This window comes from Coptis chinensis, chromosome 1 (assembly GCF_015680905.1).
Source record: "Coptis chinensis isolate HL-2020 chromosome 1, ASM1568090v1, whole genome shotgun sequence".
NCBI lineage: Eukaryota > Viridiplantae > Streptophyta > Magnoliopsida > Ranunculales > Ranunculaceae > Coptis > Coptis chinensis.
The window spans coordinates 32,785,138-32,803,647 of record NC_141456.1 but is presented as its reverse complement, the minus strand read 5'-3'; the positions used below and the strand labels follow the sequence as shown (position 1 = coordinate 32,803,647).

The 18,510-nt window shown below is 35.5% G+C and overlaps 2 protein-coding genes, 2 long non-coding RNA genes and 1 pseudogene across 5 annotated transcripts; all 5 read right to left on the bottom strand.

Moving 5' to 3' along the window:
- Positions 1-10,102: 10,102 nt before the first annotated feature.
- On the bottom strand, positions 10,103-11,665 carry LOC147523532 (uncharacterized). 2 transcript variants are annotated; one of them, XR_015196563.1, is made up of 3 exons: positions 11,568-11,665; positions 10,618-10,665; positions 10,103-10,382 (listed from the first exon to the last, which is right to left on the bottom strand). It is a non-coding gene; the product is annotated as an uncharacterized LOC147523532 (long non-coding RNA). The 2 variants fall into 2 exon arrangements; XR_015196557.1 differs by lacking the exon at positions 11,568-11,665 and adding an exon at positions 10,827-10,870.
- Positions 11,666-12,714: 1,049 nt separating this feature from the next.
- On the bottom strand, positions 12,715-13,681 carry LOC147523531 (phosphatidylglycerophosphate phosphatase 1, chloroplastic/mitochondrial-like; annotated as a pseudogene).
- Positions 13,682-13,759: 78 nt separating this feature from the next.
- LOC147523530 (uncharacterized) lies at positions 13,760-14,718 on the bottom strand. Its single transcript, XM_086562437.1, has 2 exons — positions 14,462-14,718; positions 13,760-14,385 (listed from the first exon to the last, which is right to left on the bottom strand). The coding sequence occupies exons 1-2, from the start codon at positions 14,555-14,557 to the stop codon at positions 13,957-13,959; spliced, it is 525 nt and encodes a 174-aa protein (XP_086418563.1). The 5' UTR covers positions 14,558-14,718; the 3' UTR covers positions 13,760-13,956.
- Positions 14,719-14,949: 231 nt separating this feature from the next.
- On the bottom strand, positions 14,950-15,572 carry LOC147523529 (uncharacterized). The gene is made up of 2 exons (XR_015196543.1): positions 15,523-15,572; positions 14,950-15,432 (listed from the first exon to the last, which is right to left on the bottom strand). It is a non-coding gene; the product is annotated as an uncharacterized LOC147523529 (long non-coding RNA).
- A 674-nt stretch (positions 15,573-16,246) lies between these two features.
- LOC147523528 (uncharacterized) lies at positions 16,247-17,063 on the bottom strand. The gene is made up of 3 exons (XM_086562429.1): positions 16,838-17,063; positions 16,652-16,748; positions 16,247-16,571 (listed from the first exon to the last, which is right to left on the bottom strand). Exons 1-3 carry the CDS (start codon positions 17,032-17,034, stop codon positions 16,383-16,385), a joined length of 483 nt encoding a protein of 160 aa, XP_086418555.1. The 5' UTR covers positions 17,035-17,063; the 3' UTR covers positions 16,247-16,382.
- Between the last annotated feature and the right edge of the window lie 1,447 nt (positions 17,064-18,510).

Here is an 18,510-nt window from a genome sequence, read left to right as displayed (position 1 = left end):
TTCATAAAGGCACCTTAGCTTCTAACTATGAGTAAATAACTTATGACATCCTAATACTTACCGTAATGCATGCTCTATCGCAGAGTGGGTCCTCTCTGCAAGAATAATTAGTTTAACCCACTCTCCTCGCAAGGCAACTGTGATAATCATAGCATAAATTAAAAGCTTAACTTGCTATCCACAATCGGGCGGAAAATAACATATCGGAACATTTATCAAGTGTCCCTAGTAACACGTCGTCTCTATGTTTTACCTGGTTTTCCGCTACCACAATCGCTACCCAACCAACATGTACATCCACATGCCTCCCCTTACATAATGAACCACTCGTATGTAACTACCTCGAAATGGATGCCGCGACACCGTAAATCCTCACACGGAAGCAATTATGTAAGTAATGCCCCTATTCGCATAAAATATTGCGCGTCATCGTTCTATTTTATGAACGGAATAATCAAGCCAATTATTCGCTACGACATTGCCCAACACATGGGTCAATCACATCTTATATATACACCCAACACATGGGTCAATCATATCACATACGCACACACAAGGCAAATCACATGAGTTGTGGTAGTCGTTTCTGTGGATTTTCGCTACGTAATTTATTCCATTGTATATATCTATGCATCTTAAAATTTCTCTATCTTCACGTGTCAATATTAACACAAGATCAACGTCAAATCTATATTAGATAATCGACAAACAAGTTTATACAAGAGTCACCCACATCCTATCATCGGATGGGTCCATAAATACCATCTATAACATTTTTGGAAAAAGTCAACGGTCAACAAATAACGGTCCTAACCGGTGGTCATTTCTCCCGGTCCTCACCCAAACCCATATTTAAAAGAGTTCAAACCTTGGTCCTAAGCAACTAGCTAAAACCGACCCGGTTTAACCCGCCCATAACCGATCCGCCCAACTAGAAATCTCAATTCTAACTAGATCCCATGCAACCCAATTCAAATTTTAGGACCCGACCCACCTAAATCTTGTAAACCGCCCAACCAAAACTAACGGGGTCCGCCCACTAATTAGTCCTAAGTCCCAAAACTAAATAGTGACTGAGCACCTTTGGATCGCTCTCGCTGTCATCCCTTCCGCTTCAGAATACCGCTCCTTCCAAAATACCCCAAAAGCCTTCACACACCACCCATTAATAACCCAGCGAAAATTATGTGGGTGAAAAACCCCACGACTTTATTTCACCACTCAACCACCGATTTTCAGTTTTTAAAACACTTCAAAATTCTTAGATCCGACCGCCCTTAGTGTTCTTGGAGCTTTTCCAACCCCCACAAACTCTCTACTACCACCATACCTCAACCCAACAACCCACAATACCACAAAACAGTTCAAACACAGAAAATAAATTCACAAACAAAAATTTCTCAGTAACGCAGTAATGGCCGAAATGGCGTTTTTTTTTGAGGAGGAGGTTAGGGGCTCGCGCCTCCCTTCCCCACCACCTAATGGTGTTGACAGTAATACCAATCTACTAAGGTTTTAAACATTCATATAAAGGATACTCTTTGAAGAGAAAACAGAGCAGAAACCAAATATGAAAACGAAATATGAACAGAACGTTTTTTTTTTTATATTGGACGTACAGTTCACTGTGTCCATAAACGGGAAAAACCAAAAATAAACTACTCACCTCGTGTTATCGGCAACAGAAAAATATCGAAGAAAGAAGAGAGAACCAATCCCAGCTAGCTCGCAAAAATCCCCGTTCTTCTCCGTTTTAAGTTTGTGTGTGTTGTCTGTGGTTTTTCCAGAAAAACAAGTTTCTCCGGAGACACCCTATATTCTCCTTAACTTCCAAATTACTAAGTATTCTTATATCCTAACTATGGAAACATTATTTCTATTAACAGTATCATATATATTATGTTCCTTAAGTTAATAACTTGTTTCCTTTTTATTTAAAGCTTACCAAAAATTAAAGATAAATTACCCCCATTCAAAATTCAAAATGCTAGTTTCCTATCTTATCATTATTCGAAATTTCTATTTAGTATTCCCTCCTTAACTATTTGGTATTCCACATGCTAGCACGTTGACCAGAAAATACAGTCAAATACAGAAAATATTAAATATTGGTACGCAGATAATGTAAATATAAAATAGGGGTCTTACATTTACACTTAATCCAATTGTTGTATGGTACAAGAAATTTTACAAATTTAGTAAGTTTTATTTTGAAGTACACTCTAAATTTAATTTTGACTAGTTTTTGTTAAGTTGTATGGATTGAGAGAAAACACAAAGATGAATTAAATAAAGTTTTACAGGATTCTAAAATTTGAATCACGTGTTTAATTTCATAAAGAACTCATTTGGCTCAATTTGATTGGTTTATTATTTTAGTTTATTGAAGTTGAGCTAGATTGTTTTGAGAGATATGAGTTTTATTTTGCTCTTTACTTATTGCTTAAGATTTTTCTTTTAAATGACTACAATGGTTTCATGTTTACAATCACATAAAATTAATTTTAAAGTTTGGCTAAGTAATTCAGTGATAATTCATGTCATATTTAATATTTATTTTATTTTTTATTTGATATATCTATTTTTTTTATTACTATGCGCCTCACTTCAATCAGGTGCTGCGTTACCGCTTCTCAGCCTTAGCAAAAGGCACAGAGAGGGTATTGTGCCTTAGGTGCGCTTTAACGCTTTGACTACACTGCCCCAACCTAACAACCTTTTCTCACCGTTCTAACCGGTATCATCTCTCTCACGCACTAAAAAAAAAAAACAGTTCGAGTTTGGGAAATTGCCATTGTTGTTAAGAAAGCAAAGTTTTCTCTCTTGTTCTCATCTAATTTAAGTTTGGGCAACCACCATTGTTAAGAAAGTGAAGTTTTCTCTCTTGTGCTCTCATCTCTCGCCAACACGCCATTGTTAAGAAAGCGAACCATTCTCAACACGCCATTGTTATTTCCACTATACTACAGGTTTGTTTTCTATCTATTATATTCGTTTTATTTCATTTTATTCAATTTCATTTAGAATATTTATGGGTAGATTGCATTGAGTACGTGTTGAAATCAGTTAGAAATAGAGTTAAGTGTTTGTAGTAATTGTAGTGTTTGATTATTTGTGTTATTTAACTATCCGTTTTATATTTTGTGGCACTTGTAATGTTGAAAGAATTGTAATTTAGATCGAAATGTAGAAAACATTATAATTTAGTTGAAAATGTAGAAAGAATTGTGTTATGAAACACTAGTTTATCCGGTATACTTTTGCCAAGTTTATTGTTTTTAAAGTCATTAAGAATCTTAACATTGTATTTGGTCGAATACGCTGGAATGGTGAATATATGGAAGCTTAATTTGAGTAGTAATGCAATGTTTGGTTTAATACTAGAGTTTGCTGGTTAGTTTTAGAATCTTCGGTTACTAGATTTGTCGAGAAATGAGTTTTATGGAAGTATACCTAGTACATTGTTAAAGCATTGTTTTAAGACTAGGTTCATTTGTCTTGAGCATAGCAATTTAGCTGGTTTGATTCCATTATCTATTGGAAATTGTTTGAATTTAATGGGGTTTGACTTTTTTTTTAATAATTTGTTAGAAAAATGAATGTGCAATTGAAAGTTCAAGTGTAGTGAACACATGGAACTTGGATTTGCATAAATCCATTGAGATATGAATGAGTAATTTGTCTCCCAAGTTATCCCACTTGAGATAAAATGGGTTTCACTTGAAACAGTATGTAAAGAGAGAAAAACCTTTTTGAAATAGTGTCCACAGTTCGAAATGTTGCATTATGCTGAAAAGGTGCGACCTTTGGAAAGAGGCAACGGTTCGAAACATTGCTTTATGTTGAAAAGGTGTGTCCTTTCGAAAAGACACTGTGCTGTTTCGAAAAGACACTGTGTTGGTTCGAACAGTCATTGTGTTGTTTCGAAAAGGCACCACTCTTATATAAATATCGGACGTTTTTGCATGAAGAGATATCTCTGGAAATACCTCTCTTCTCTTATCTGTTCTTAGTCAAAACACAATGTTGTATTTGCTGATTTTGTAGAATTGAAGTGCTAGCTTTCTATAGAAGGAAATCCGTTCTATCTTGGGAGACAGTTTCCCATCAACTTTCAAGCACCGTGAGGGGGAAATTCTGTCGTAAGGACATAACAATCATCACTAGGCTCAGATTTAATCATTGGTAAATTAAGTTCATTCGTTGAACTAAAGGTTTGTTCATGATATATTTGTTATATCAATTTGATTTTCTTGTTTACTTAACAATAAGTATATATTTGGAATAACTTTCTTAACAACTTAAGATATATTTTTTGCCTTGAATTAATTTTGGCTATACTTATTGTTAATTTGGAGACTAACAATCTTAAAGTAGATTCTAAGTTTCTATTGGTGCGAGTAGAGGAAAGATTGAAATGTGGAAGAAATGTTTCTTGCCGTAGAGATTGGTTTTGGCGCAGGTTGATGGTAAAGTACTTGATACAAACTTAATAAACCAACAGGAAAAATATGAAGAGGTGCAACGGTTCACATATACAGATAAGTTAGTATTTTGTATAGAGGTTTACTTCTCTTGAAAGTCAATTGTGACTGTTATGTAGGTGATAAGTAAGTTTTAATAGAGTAAAAACAGTAGTTAAAACAATACTAAAATCATGCTATAAATCAGTATATTATACTTTTAAATTCATAGAATATAGGGAGTAATCGTGTTCTCCGCTCTTACTTGGACGTACTTAAAATGAATCTAGACTAAACAACTATTAACTAATATGAAAGAGTAATTCTTGATATAAAAATAGTAGAAATAAGTGCTAAAACAGTAGATATAATGATGATAAAAAGAATATAGAGAGGGGCAATCCACCACGCGACTCGATTGGCTATTAGTTTAGTCATCGATTCGCCTTTCTTGATCCCTTAAAAACAACCTACATCTCTATAGTCATTGTCTAACTAGCATGAGAGATTAGCACCCCCACAAATCTCTTTGATGGAGTTTCTAATCTCTAGCCCTTTGTTATGAGTTCTATCTCTAGAAACTCACAACAAAGGACTTGAAACTCTAATGCAAAAACAATAATAACTAATAACTAATCATCCTCACATAGCTTCATAAACCCCCTATAATGGAGATTTAGCCTTGTTTCATTGGAATCATACTAACTAAATAACAATAGAAAGACATAATATAAAAGAAGATAATTGAATATTAAAGAACTAAACTTTTATTGATGGGGAATAATGGAGGATATAATTAAACTACTTAACCTAAACTAAACTAAGCTATTCTAAAGAAAGGGAGAGAGAGAACCCTAAATTACAACTAAACTAAATTTGGGAGTAACCAACTTAGGTTTAGCCTTAACCCTCTTTATATAGGAGAGGGTTAGGGTTACATTTTCATGTATGGGCCAAAAAGGAGGACTTTGGGCTTCTAATGTGAGCCCAAAGTCCATTAGGTTAAGTCTAAAGATGCCACAACTGTTGGAAATTATTTCAGTGCTCTTTTTGTCCACCTTTATAGCTTAAATTGGGGTAAGATCAGATCTATTAGAAAGCTTATTCCGAGCTGGTCTTTTTGACATAAATTAGGTCCAATTCCGAGGCCCGAGTCCAAAGATACACCCATTTGAAGTTCTGTTAACTTTTATGTTCTTTTTCTATCCGAATTGACTTTGACTTTCCAGCTTTAACTGGGCTTAAAAATGCTTTTTCTTCTTGATTTTTGGGATTTAAACATAGAACTCTTCTAGCAATCATCTTGACTCGTTTTCCACACAAAATGACATCTTTAAGCATATAAATAGCTTCAAGGCCTGGAATACACAAAAACACGTAAACATTACTAACTTTTATTTATTATAAACATAATTGGCCTAACTATAATACTATTAAGGGGGTTTAAACTACACTTTTGGGTGCTTATCACATCACCCCCAAATAGTATTTTGTTTGTTATCAAGCAAAGATGAGAAATAAAAGCAAATAAATGGCAAAAAATGTGGTCCTAACTAATCTCATTTCACAGAGTGATATGTTTTTTCACATATTTGTTTCCAATGCCTGAAATACATAAATGCACGTAAATAGTATTAACTCTTATTTATTATACATATAATTGGTCTAAATGTAATGATATTAAAGGGTTAAAACTACAATTTTGGGCTCTTATTAAACCACCCTCAAACAGCATTTTGCTTGTCCTCAAACAAATATAAGAAATTAATATAAGTGACTAAAAATGGAGTTCTAACTAATCTCTTTTCACCAAGTGCGATTGCATTGACCATATGCAACAAGGCCTTAAACCACTAGGAATTCCCTAGTAGACGAGTTATAGCCTCGTGAGAGTTTTCTAGAGAAGGTACTTACAAACTTCATTTATACTATAACGACTAAGAAATAAAAGTAATTGTCCCCTAATTTTATCTCAGAATCTATACATCTCACTAGTATTTAAACAAGGATCATCAATCTAACTCATAAATTAATACATGCATAATAATCAAATTATCTTAAGATAAACAACTATACAATAAACTATGCTATGAAATGCAATGTCATATCTGTTTCTGAAACTTTTGGGTTGCGTACCTAAGTAGGTTCTCACAAGGAATGTGTCAAGACACATAACACTCTGATTTTTCCACTCAAGTTTGCTAACTCCAGTGTACAGTGGGCACACATTTTCTTATATCAATGACAATCTAATGAAGTTGAGGTCGATCAAACACATCTACCACTTACTATCAACACCAAATTAATCCTAATTGAGTTAGAGGTCTTTATTAGGTGATACGGGACTGAGGTGATGGTTTAAGAAGAAACATAATAGATATTTAAATAAATAAGTCTAAGATAATAGGGTCTTCAAAATATGTAACTAGAGAACTACTTTGCTTCTACACTTAGTTTCAATCCCTAGCCTTTTTTATTTTGGATTTTTGACTCATTTTATTATATTTTTTTGGAGTTTTTATTTTATTTTCTTTGGATGGAAACTTCTATTCTTTTTCTTTTCTGAAGCAACTAACTAATTTCCACAAGTCTTTCTATTTTTTTTTTCTTTACTCATCCTATTTTTCAGGCTCATACAAGATGGGTAAGCTTATTTTTTTATTTTTATTTTTATTGGTTTTAAAGATGGGTAAAAGATTTCTTATTGTGAAAAGGCTAAATAAAAGGCTCAGTGGGGCGACTAACGAATAATTACTTATAGGTATGAATTTTTAGGTATATCGATCCAAAGAAGGCCTAAATTCTCGCTTAGGATATGGTATGTAATAAGACCAATTATGCTTATAATAAATAAGAGTCAGTACTGTTTACGTGTTTTTGTGTATTTCAAGTATTGGAGTCAAATATGTGAAGAAATATGTCACTTTTGCAAGAGAAAGGAGCAAAGGTTGGTTGTTAAGAAGTTCTATGATTAAAGGCCAAGATTCAAGGAGAAAAAACCTTTTTAAAGCCTAGTCAAAGCTGAAAAGTCAAAGTCAACGCGGGCAGAAATAAAGCATAAAAGTCAACAAAACCTCCACAGGTTGTATCTTTGGACTTAGACCTTGGAATTGTGCCTACTATATATCAAAACGACCAGCTCAGAAAGAGCTTTCTAATGGTCCAAGCTTTGAGCCAATTGGAGGAGTAAAAGTAGACGAAAAGGCTATTACAGTAATTTCCAATAGAAAAACCTTTTTTAGACTTAAGTAATTAGGTTTTGGGCTTGATTTAGTGGCCTAAAACATAGCTCCGAAGCCCATGTATGAAATTATAAACCTATCACTCTCCTATATAAAGAGGACTAAGGCAAAACTCTAACTCTCTCACCCTTTAGTTAATTAACCCTTCCATTAGATAATAAATTAGTTTTCTTCTTTACTTAAACCCTAGTTATTGTTTTATTAGCCTAATCACCATTAATTCAATTCAAGTTATCTTTAATAAATTGGTTTTTTCATTATGTCTTATTCTTATTCTTTCAATCATGATAGTCTAATGAATTATAGCTAAACCTTCATTAGAGGGGTTTGATTGAAGTTTTGATGAAGACTTGATGTGTTAGTATAGAATAAGTTGTAGTAAAATATTCCACTCTAGAAGGTAGTTAATTCACCATGAGAATGAGTTTCAATTGCTTCATATGCTAATTATTAGTTGGTAGAGATTGCCATAAATAACTAAGGACTAAAAAGATCTAATCTTTATGTGAAAACAGAAAGATTAGGATTGCAATAACTCTATACTAGCATATTAAGAATTAATCAAGGTAGATTTCAAATCCCCCTAATACATTTCTTCTTATTCACATCTTCTCATTCACTACACCATAACAGGCTATTTGCAACGGCAAAAAACTGTTGCGAATAATTTTCGCGAACGCTTTTAAGCGTTGCAAATAGAAGCGTCGGTAAAGTGTTGGAAATATTTGCAACGGTTTTGCCGTTTAAAACCAAATTTTCCAACGGTTATTAACCGTTGCAAAGTGACAATTACTAACGGTTAAAAGCGTTGCAAAGCAAAGCGTTGCAAACCAAATTTTCCAACGGTTATTAACCGTTCGCAGAGTGACAATTACTAACGGTTAAAAGCGTTGCAAAACCAAATTTTCAAACGGTTTTTAACCGTTGCAGAGTGACAATTAGTAACGGTTAAAAGCGTTGCGTGGTTTGATTTGTAACGATTATTGATGATGCTTTAATTTTTTTTTGCTTTGCAACGGTTTTAAAACCGCGTTACTAATGTGTTGATATTGTAAAAAAATTATTTTTATTTTTTTTTACCTAAATTTGAACCTCCCGGTTTCATATAGAAACAAAGAAAATTACCAATGCTTTTGCAAATAGGGCGAAAGGAATTAATCAAAACAGAGCATTTGTATTATGGTTTGATGACTAAATCTCAAAAGATAGTGAAAGAGATAAAAGAAACTACCTCATCTATCTATCAAAGAACCAAATAAAAATACAATTCTATACCCAAGCAAAGTTTTGTACATCCTAACAACTTCAGCTCCCTATCAAAGATCACAACAATAATCCACAATCTTTAAATTGCCAAATGAAGTCATAGTGCAACATGAAGATGAACAAGAGCTGCGGGAAGAAAAACAAACCTTCTCATATACCTGTAGTCAGAAAATAAGAAACCTTTTAGGCCTCGTATAACTTTTTTAGTAAGGAAATACACAATGGAACTATATGTATATATAGGAGGGATAAAGAGTAAGACTCATAGTCACTGTATGGTCCATAATAGACCCATATGAGGAGTCATAGCCAATCATGGAGTTGCACAACATCAGCCAACACATTTCAATACATCAGAATCGATAGCACACAATCACTTCAGATCAATAGTAAAATCACGAAAGAGAACAACAACTAAGCAACATACGAAAATGCTGATTTTCACTAATACCCAATAGAAAAGCATTGTAAGGTCCTATTGCTCGTGAAATCACTTACTACAATTTCCTGCATCAAGTCGGCAGACCTCGGCAAATAAGGCCCACGAGATTCCTTGATCTTCGCCAGTTTTTTATCAATCGTTACGCCTCGGTTCAACATAAATCTACACGAGGAGAAACAAAAATGCCCAACACAACTCATTAGTAACCTTCCAAGAGAAATTACTTGTTAAAAGAGAAAATAGCTTTGCAATTTATTAATTCACGCTTACCTTCCCAAAGATACACATTTTAGCGTTTTGATTAATTCTACACGAGCTTCAATATCGTCATGTCATCTATATATTGCATAGCTTGTTTGGACCATAGCAAGAATGACTGTTTAACACCAAATAACAACATGGAACTAGATTTGAGATTTATATTATATTAAATCAATCGAAAAAAAAAAAAAATACTGTTTAAAATTTGGCCTCTTCGTTTGGACAATATGAGGATCCGCTCATTAAGAGTTTTCCAAGCACGTGCTCCGTAGCGAGTTGAATGATATCAATGACCCGGCTTTCTTAGTAGCGTAAAAACATTCTCGGCAAAAGTCTACTTTGTTTCTCTACATTCAATAAAGATTCAATTTGTGCATCCAAATTATCCCGTCCTTCCCCGCCGCACAAAGAAACAATAGTAAAAAAATGAGAAAGCCGAAATCTAGAAATAAATTGAGATCTATAACGAACAAACTTACCATTGAATCGAAAGTTTGAAAAGTAGATTTGAGAGAGAATAAAACCCTAGCTGCTGATGACAAGAAAAAGGAACACTAATAAAGAGTTACGTGGGCTTTTCTTGTGGACCACGAAGGTAAGCCCAATTAATGGCCCAATGTTAGTTTTCCAACTGACTACGACCCTCCTCATCGCGGCATCGTCTGCCTTTGCTTAAAAGGCTCCAACTTTCCAACCCAACACATTGGCCTAAAATGTTATGTGTAAGGCACTAAATAAACTAAAGAGTAGCCAAAGACCAATAAAAACAACCACACCCATACATAAAAATAAAAATAATGAGATTGCTATAAATGGAAGGTAAAAACATATCTGGCAGTAGCCAACTTGCAAAATCCCAGGTTTCGTAATACATGTGGCGGCAATTACATGCTGTACCTCTACTAACATAGATCGTAGAAATTATGTGTTAGTAGTTACTAACCTTGATATAAGAATGTGGTCGTACAGGATGAGCCATGGGACCAGAATCCTAGAAAATCACCAAACAAACATCAGCCTTTTTGTGAGGGAAATTCTAAAACCCATGTCCAAAGCTATGGGTTTTACTATTACAAGATAGAAATATTACTATATGAGTTTTAACTTTACATACTGAAAATAAATAAAAATCTGTTGTGCCTACTGATTGACAGTTTAACACATTTCCAAAGCTATGTATTGGAATTTTTTTTGTTCCCATGCATTATGCAACAATGCAAGTTAATCTCAACACTAAATCGATCACTACACCTGCTATACAATGTTGTTCTGTGTTTCATGTTTTCTTGCCATAGAATGCTTTTGACATTTGGATGATACAAACAATATATTTGATCGTATGATACTCTCTCTCTCTATTATACAACACTACACGAGCCAAGAACACGACAATGTATGAAACAAAATTTGAGTAAAATAATATAACAGAGATAAGTCAAGTCAAGGAGTTGGCCTTTTTGGTCATATATGCAACTCCATCTCGTGAAAAGAATAAAATGCAAGTATAAAATTGTAACATAAGTGAATTATTAGATAATGAGTACAATATATTAAACTAAAAAGAAAACATAGAGAAGAGTCAACAGTGTTTTGCTTTATCTTTTAAAACCAACAAACAAAGCAAAAATAACGCATCTCCATAGAAAATCTTAAGAAAGAGAAAAAGAAGAAGGAAGAAAAGCAAAAGCTGCCATAAGAACCCTTTTATTCTACCAAAAAAAAATGGTGGACGTGGGTTTTGCAATTTTCATAGCTAAACTAACCCATCCATGCAAAAGAAAAAAGCGTAAAAGGCTTTTCATTTCATGTGTGCCTATGTATATAGAAAAGACAATGTATAAAAATATTATAGAATGAGAAAAGAAAGAGGAAAAGAAGATGGGATAGTGTTACCTTGAAGAGTTACTCCAAAGAGTAGTATTACTTGAAGAAGCATAATCCACTTCTTGGTTCATAGGCACATCCGACGACACCCTTTGATCCATAAACCGCCAAGATTCAGTCATTTACCCCACTGGCGCCCCCTCACGAGAAATCTTCTTCTCCGTGATCCATCAGATTGGCCTAATGTCATAAATTTGAGGAGACATTTTGGTTATAACTCATGTGTTTGTATGTGGAACAAAGTTCTAAATGTTCGAGGACCACATTTGATTTTGTGATCACTGAACCATTGTTGTCACGGGAGAACATTGTTTTGGTAGACACATTGTGATTTGGCAATGGAAATAGTAAAGAAATTAATGAGAGTTTGGGGTAAGGGAAGAAATGGATTTTATTTGTAAATGGTTACTGAAAATTGGAATAAAGTTGAACTGCTAAAAAAGAAAGGTATTGAACTGCTGAAGTTTAAGCTATACAAATCACCCGGAGGAAGCCTGCGGGTTTGTCGGTTTGTTCACAAATCCTATACATCCGCAAAAGCAAAGAAAACAAGGACAATAAAGATAAAGAAGATGAAAAAAGAGACCACAAAGAAAATTTTAAAAATAAACAAGCACTAGAAAGGAAATGTCTTTGTACAATTCATATACTAACTAATGTACCATTGTCAAAGCGTGTGGATCGTCGGATGGATGTTGGGATATGCATGATATTGTAATGTATTTGTACCTTATGCTGGTATCAATGTTATCCACATTCCAAACCAAATTGAATTAAAAAGAAAACAAAACAAAAAAATGAAAGATTTCGATGGCCTCCTTTTTTTCTAAATTTAAAGAATTTCTTGTTTTGCTTCATTAATATTTACAAAACCGAAAAGTAAGAAACCCGTGGAAATTGAGAACAGTGAAGCCTTGAAATGTCGACTATCCGCTTAAACCGGGCGACTCCCCATGTCCGATGAAAATTCCTGTAAGTTGTGAAAGAGTTTTGCAGATTTAAAATCTCAAAATGAAATCATCTAAGCATCCTTCTATCACCAATTGACGAAGAAAGGAGGATGAGGGATTACGATCCGCGGAAGACAGTGAGGCCTTCCTTTAGGCTGAGCTGGAACCAGTCACAGCATGTCACTCTACAACAAGATGGAACAAAACTATTTACCAAGATTCGACAGATCTATACTTATTAAGTGCCACGAGGAATCCGTTAATATTGTAAGAAATCCGTTTCGATTTCCATAAACGATGTCTGTAAAGTACCGATCACCTACCTACATTAGAACCACATATAAGTCATGTGGCAACAAAACATGAGAAGATTAGTAACTTATAAATATCTACCATGATAAGCAATGAGGCTTCACAACCAAAGTATTTTTCAATGTCTTCACCGATCCACCTGGCTTCTTCACCCCTGAAGTTTATACATGACTAAGTTAAGTTTAAAAACGTATGATGCCAATTCTAATATAGTGGAGAAAACAAGGCGTGGCTTGCCTAACTTGACAACATTGGTGAGTTAATCACAAAGCAATCCAAATGCAGTAACTAGAAATGCTATTCAATAGTAAATCATTCAAAGGCAACAAAGTGACTTACCGTGTCTAATGACATGAATTTCAATTGATTGCTCGAGCGTTCGAGCTTTGGAACCATTAGCATCATATTGGCTTAATCCTAGCATAAAAAAATCAAACATAAACATTAGTCCACAAGTATGAAACAAGATATTTATACGAGACTAGGCAATGCCAACTTACGATGGGAGTTGCTAAAAACGAAAACATTATCACCAAAACAGATTTACAAGAATCCAAGGACGATTCAAGAGGAGGCCAAAGCGCAAGTGAATAAGGCAACGTAAGTGTATTATCTTTATCAAAAACCACACCTTTAAACCCTCTTTTTTCTAACTCTACCCAATCAATCCACCTAATATCTTTCACAGAAATATGAGGTACAGCAAGATGATTGTCTTTAGTCATCACTGCCAATGCCGATGATATCCCTTCGAAGTTAAAACGTGCCTATTCTTACCATGACAGCAACACTCATTCCAAAGTTCCACCATTCTCCCTCCTCCTTTATCCGGGCTTGGGACCGGCAGCGCAAAGACTTTCATTACTTTGCACTGGCGGAGTTAAAAACGGGGTTATCTCTTCAACCTGCAAAAAACATAAAAACTTTCATAATATAACATTCAGACAATAAACATTCTTATAAACCATCATACCATCATAACAAGCTATAGTGCACAAATTCGTTATGTCATTCTTACATCTTGCAAAAGGCTCTTACCATTACTTACAAAAAACATACTCAAAAAACCAAAATAGATGAAGTTTGCATATCCCACACAATAGATTACTCATACTGCAACCTTGATTCAAGCCAAATCAAAGGCCCCCTTCAACAAAATCACTAAAGTCCGAGCAGCCAAATTGAGGTCCATCATAAATAGGAGCATTGGGAACCAAGACTTCCTCGATGTAGATCTTTTTCTCCCCTCTAAGGACGGTTCTGCCATGGCAAATATTAGGGGTGGTTGTCATAACATATCCCCTAGCAACCGGAACACCATCTCTACCTAATAGGGTAACCTTAAGAGGTGGACTCAACATTTCAGCAGGAGGGTTCACAGGTGGGTTCACAGGAGGGTTCGCAGGAGGGTTCACAGGAGGGTTCATAGATTCAAACATATTCATTAAATTCTGTTGAGACGGATGGCGAACTGAGTTGGAGCCAACATCGGTTCCGGGTGTTGTATCCCCATGTGGCGGTTGACTATTCGACATTCCATTGTTGGTTACAAGCTTAAGCATATCCTGACAAAATGAATGACAAAACTAAGAATTATATATATGATGAAAACAATAAGTTTTTTATTTAAGGCAAACTCACCATCAACACACCCTCAACTCTAGCTATGGAGGACTTCATCTCACTCATTTCACCCTTAAATTCAGAATTTGATGAAGACCTTGCTTGTGCTAACATTACCTTCGCAATACTTGTACGCTTTAATTGCTTCTTAGAGAGGCTAGAGCTGATTCCACGAGTCCTACTCTTTTTGTCCGCTCCTAAGACTTCAGTCAATTCGTCATTATCAAAATCAAGATGAGTTGCACCGCCTCTCCCACTTGAAGTTGCACTTTTTCTTTTCTTTTGAGCATCCTCCACCAATTCCTATAGTGTTTTCCATGGAAATTAGTTCAAAACTAACAAGTTAGTACAAACTTAAGGTAAATCAGTCGAGAAAAATTGTCTATAATAACAAAGTAACTTAACTAACGGCCGCACACTAGTTCGGTGCATCATTTACAAAGAGAAATACTATGTCAAAGACTTAACAAAATTATAGTTGGAACTCAAGTGAAATGCAAACTCACATAACGGGCTCGAGCGCTCTCCAAAACAGTTCCATTACGACGTTCATGTCCTGCTTTCCACCTGTCTACCCGTCCGTGTATCTTGTCAGGATTTTGTTTATTCTACATGTACATTGGTAAACAATTGTTAGCATATCGTGATAAAAATTTAAAAGTTTATGGAAAGACACCTACCATTTTATGCAACGTGTTGGTATACGTATCCCGCCCAAGTGTATGTCGAGAATCATTCAATTTTATATTCTCACCATTCTTCGCATTTCTTGCCATCACCTCAGAAGTGTTCTCATATATTACAAACTGTTCCCAATGATTTGGATCAATGCCAGCTGGGCATGCGGCGATTTGTTCTTCCAAGGTCTCAAACTTATTCAATATATCTTTTCTCAAGACCCATTTTCCATATCTAAACTTAGTAGAAAAGTTTTTTTATGCATGTGAACGAGCTAGTGCTTGGTCGACATTTGTAACTTCAAATTCACGCTGTAAAACACAAGTTATATAGTAATGTGAATGAAGCTAGAACTCAAAATGTCTAGAATGCATTAAAAAAAAATCAGAGGTAAACCTTACCATTAAGGCATTCCAAACCTTATCCTTGAATTCAGAATGTACAAGCCTCCAATCGGTGTAACTAATGGATAATGAGCTCGAATGAGACTACCAAAGACGAGTATTCCATCCGAGGCATTATCACCAACGACAACACCATCAATATCAATCAATATAGGTAACTTCCTAACATTTTCTGATTCTTGCACGTCGCCGGCTGAGATGGATGTGAAACTGAAGTAGAAGGTGATGCATGTGAGGCGAACCGGAAGGTTGAGATGCACTAGGCTGTGGTTGACTGATACCATTTCAAATGAAATCCTAACATATATTGCAAAATAGTCTATTAGTAGTCCGGGTAATGAAAAAATATAATCATGAAAGGTGAGAAAGAAGAATAAATAAAAGCATATACATGATTCAATCCAAACAAAAGTATTTCATTACATTATCATAGTTTGGAAACTACAACAATTACAATCGGTTAAGCACTTCATCAAAGGCTTCAAATTAGGTTGGTCCTCAAGGGTAGATTGGAAAATAGTTGGTACATCTAGTGAGTCAACTCCACACGTCAATCGCCTCGGTGAATGGATGACTACTCGACCAATTAGGATTTTCAAGTCCTTCAATAAAACACTTGACTAGCTTCGGGCGAGAATGACCGCTCATCAAAATACTGATCAACACTTTTCATCTTATTAAGATTGACCAACACCAAATTAGAGTCTGACAGAGCTTGCAGCCATTGGTCTTGTCTTCCACCTTCACCCAATTGCAATAAAAGACTACTTGTTGAAAGTCTGTATAGTCCAGCTCTAATATTTGTTCAATAACCCCATACCACTTCCGTCGATGCATCTAATGGATTTTTGTCTTTCCTACTTGACGTAAAACGGCGTGATTGCCTCCATGCAAACACCACTATCTTGTGTGACAACTGTTTCGTCATGCGACCTAGTAGAAAAGACAAAACCATTGATGCGATACTTTCTATACGTTTTAGCTTGGTGTAATGGTCCTTCAACTAATCGCCATAAGTCATTCTTGGTGTCGTTTGCAGCCAATAACTGTAAAAAGACGATAGTTAGAAAGCTAATATTACTAACTTCAGATTTCCTATTTAACTAATGGATGAATTAAACAATACCTTGTTATATAACCAGACAATGAAATCTGTTTGTATCTGCACTTCTGACTTTGCAACCCCTTTTCCTCTACCACGAGATTGTAAGGAGCGGTATTCACTACAAATCGTTCATGCAATTACGCATGAGTATTTTCATGTAGAGTACTAGAGTAGGTTTAGAAACCAAATGTGTCAAAAAAAACACACCTGTAGTAATCATCAAGCTTTTCGACGTCTAGTCGAAACAGGACCCATCTACGTATTTGAATCCATTGTTTAACACTTAGAGTCACAGTCTTACCATCGAGCAAAGGCCCTTCATCACTATACTCGCCATCTTCATCCAGAAAGGCTACACGCTTCGATTTATGATTTCCGTCCCGCGAATTGGGCATATACTCCATAGCATACCTAACTCCACTTCGAAATAATATACGACTCTGCAATGGACCCTTCAACATATCGTTTATTGCTGGGGATATTTTTACACTCTTTCATCGCCCTATTAGAACAAGAAATTTAAGTATACACTTTCAATTTTTAAAATCCAATTATAGAAAAAGCTAGAGAAGATATTAAGGTAAAAGTAATTTACATACCGTTCAAATGGAAACATCCACCTTTGATGCACATTTCCACAAAGTAGCGCTTCATCAGCCAAATGCACCATGAGGTGGATGCTGATATCAAAAAACGATGGTGGAAAATATTTTTCAAGCATGCACAATGCTTCTGCAACCATGTACTTGGCCTCTTTGATATGTTGCCGAACTAAGACTTTAGAGCACAACAAGTTGAAGAATAAGCTTATCTGATGAATAGCTCTTCGCGAGATCACGATGTTTAGGAAAAGCATGTTGAAGCAATACGGTAGCAAATAACACATAATGACATGATAGTCATGTGATTTCATTACGAAGCAAACCCGGTGGATTTAAAGCGACAATGTTGCTCAAATTTGATGAGAAACCGAAAAGGAAGCTTCAAGTCCTTCAAAATTTTGCGAAGTTTAACTTCGCCTTTAGTTAAGACAAATGGAGCCTTTGGTTTTATTGGTTTCCCTGTGACTGGGTCTGATTGCATCCACTGACCACTATGAATTCACATCTTCCTCATATCTTCTCGCGCACCTACTGTATCCTTTGACTTGTCTTTCTTGTCTAGGATGTAATTTAGTAGATGTTCCGCAACATTTTTCTCAGTATGCATCACATCAACAACATGTCGGGATTTATGAGTGGGCCAATAGGGCATATCCCAAAAAATAGACCTTTTATACCAAGCCTCTGTAACTTGAACATCTTCATCATCTACACTATCATCCAAATTCACATCAGATGTGCTTCTTTTGCTACCTATTGGGATTTTACCCGGCTTATACTTGATATGACTCACCTGCTGCATAACTTTTTCTCCACTTAACCTTTGTGGAGGAATGTTCAACTCTTCAGTCTTAAGTCCCAAGTATTTGCTTGACCGAAACGGGTGACCCAACGGAAGAAAGGGGCGATAGTTTGTGTAAACAATCTTCTTTGCATGCTCAAGATATATCGATTGAGTGTTATCTGAACAAATCGGACATGCTTTGTAACCATGTGTTATGCAACCCGCTAAGTTTCCAAGAGCAGGAAAAATCATGAATACCCCACACTAGCATAGCTCTCAAGGTAAAATGCTGTTTTTATGCATGTCATAAGCCAGCACCCTTCCTTCCACAACCGTTCCAACTCCTCATACAATGGTCAAGAAAAAATGTCGATATCTTGACCGGTGCCTTCCGCCCGCCTGTATCGACAAACACATCATTTGGAACTCGGCTTCATACATAAAGAAGGGGAGATTATAAGGTACCAAGTAAACAGCCAACAACTGTAGCTAGT

Coding starts and splice junctions, on each gene's coding strand:
- LOC147523528 (XM_086562429.1), bottom strand. CDS start 17,034: ATGGAGTATATGCCCAATTCGCGGGACGGAAATCATAAATCGAAGCGT. Junction 16,749..16,837: donor AAGCTTGATGATTACTACAG/GTGTGTTTTTTT, acceptor AACGATTTGTAG/TGAATACCGCTCCTTACAAT. Junction 16,572..16,651: donor TTGTCTGGTTATATAACAAG/GTATTGTTTAAT, acceptor GTCTTTTTACAG/TTATTGGCTGCAAACGACAC.
- LOC147523530 (XM_086562437.1), bottom strand. CDS start 14,557: ATGTTAGCACAAGCAAGGTCTTCATCAAATTCTGAATTTAAGGGTGAA. Junction 14,386..14,461: donor GAGTTGAGGGTGTGTTGATG/GTGAGTTTGCCT, acceptor TCATTTTGTCAG/GATATGCTTAAGCTTGTAAC.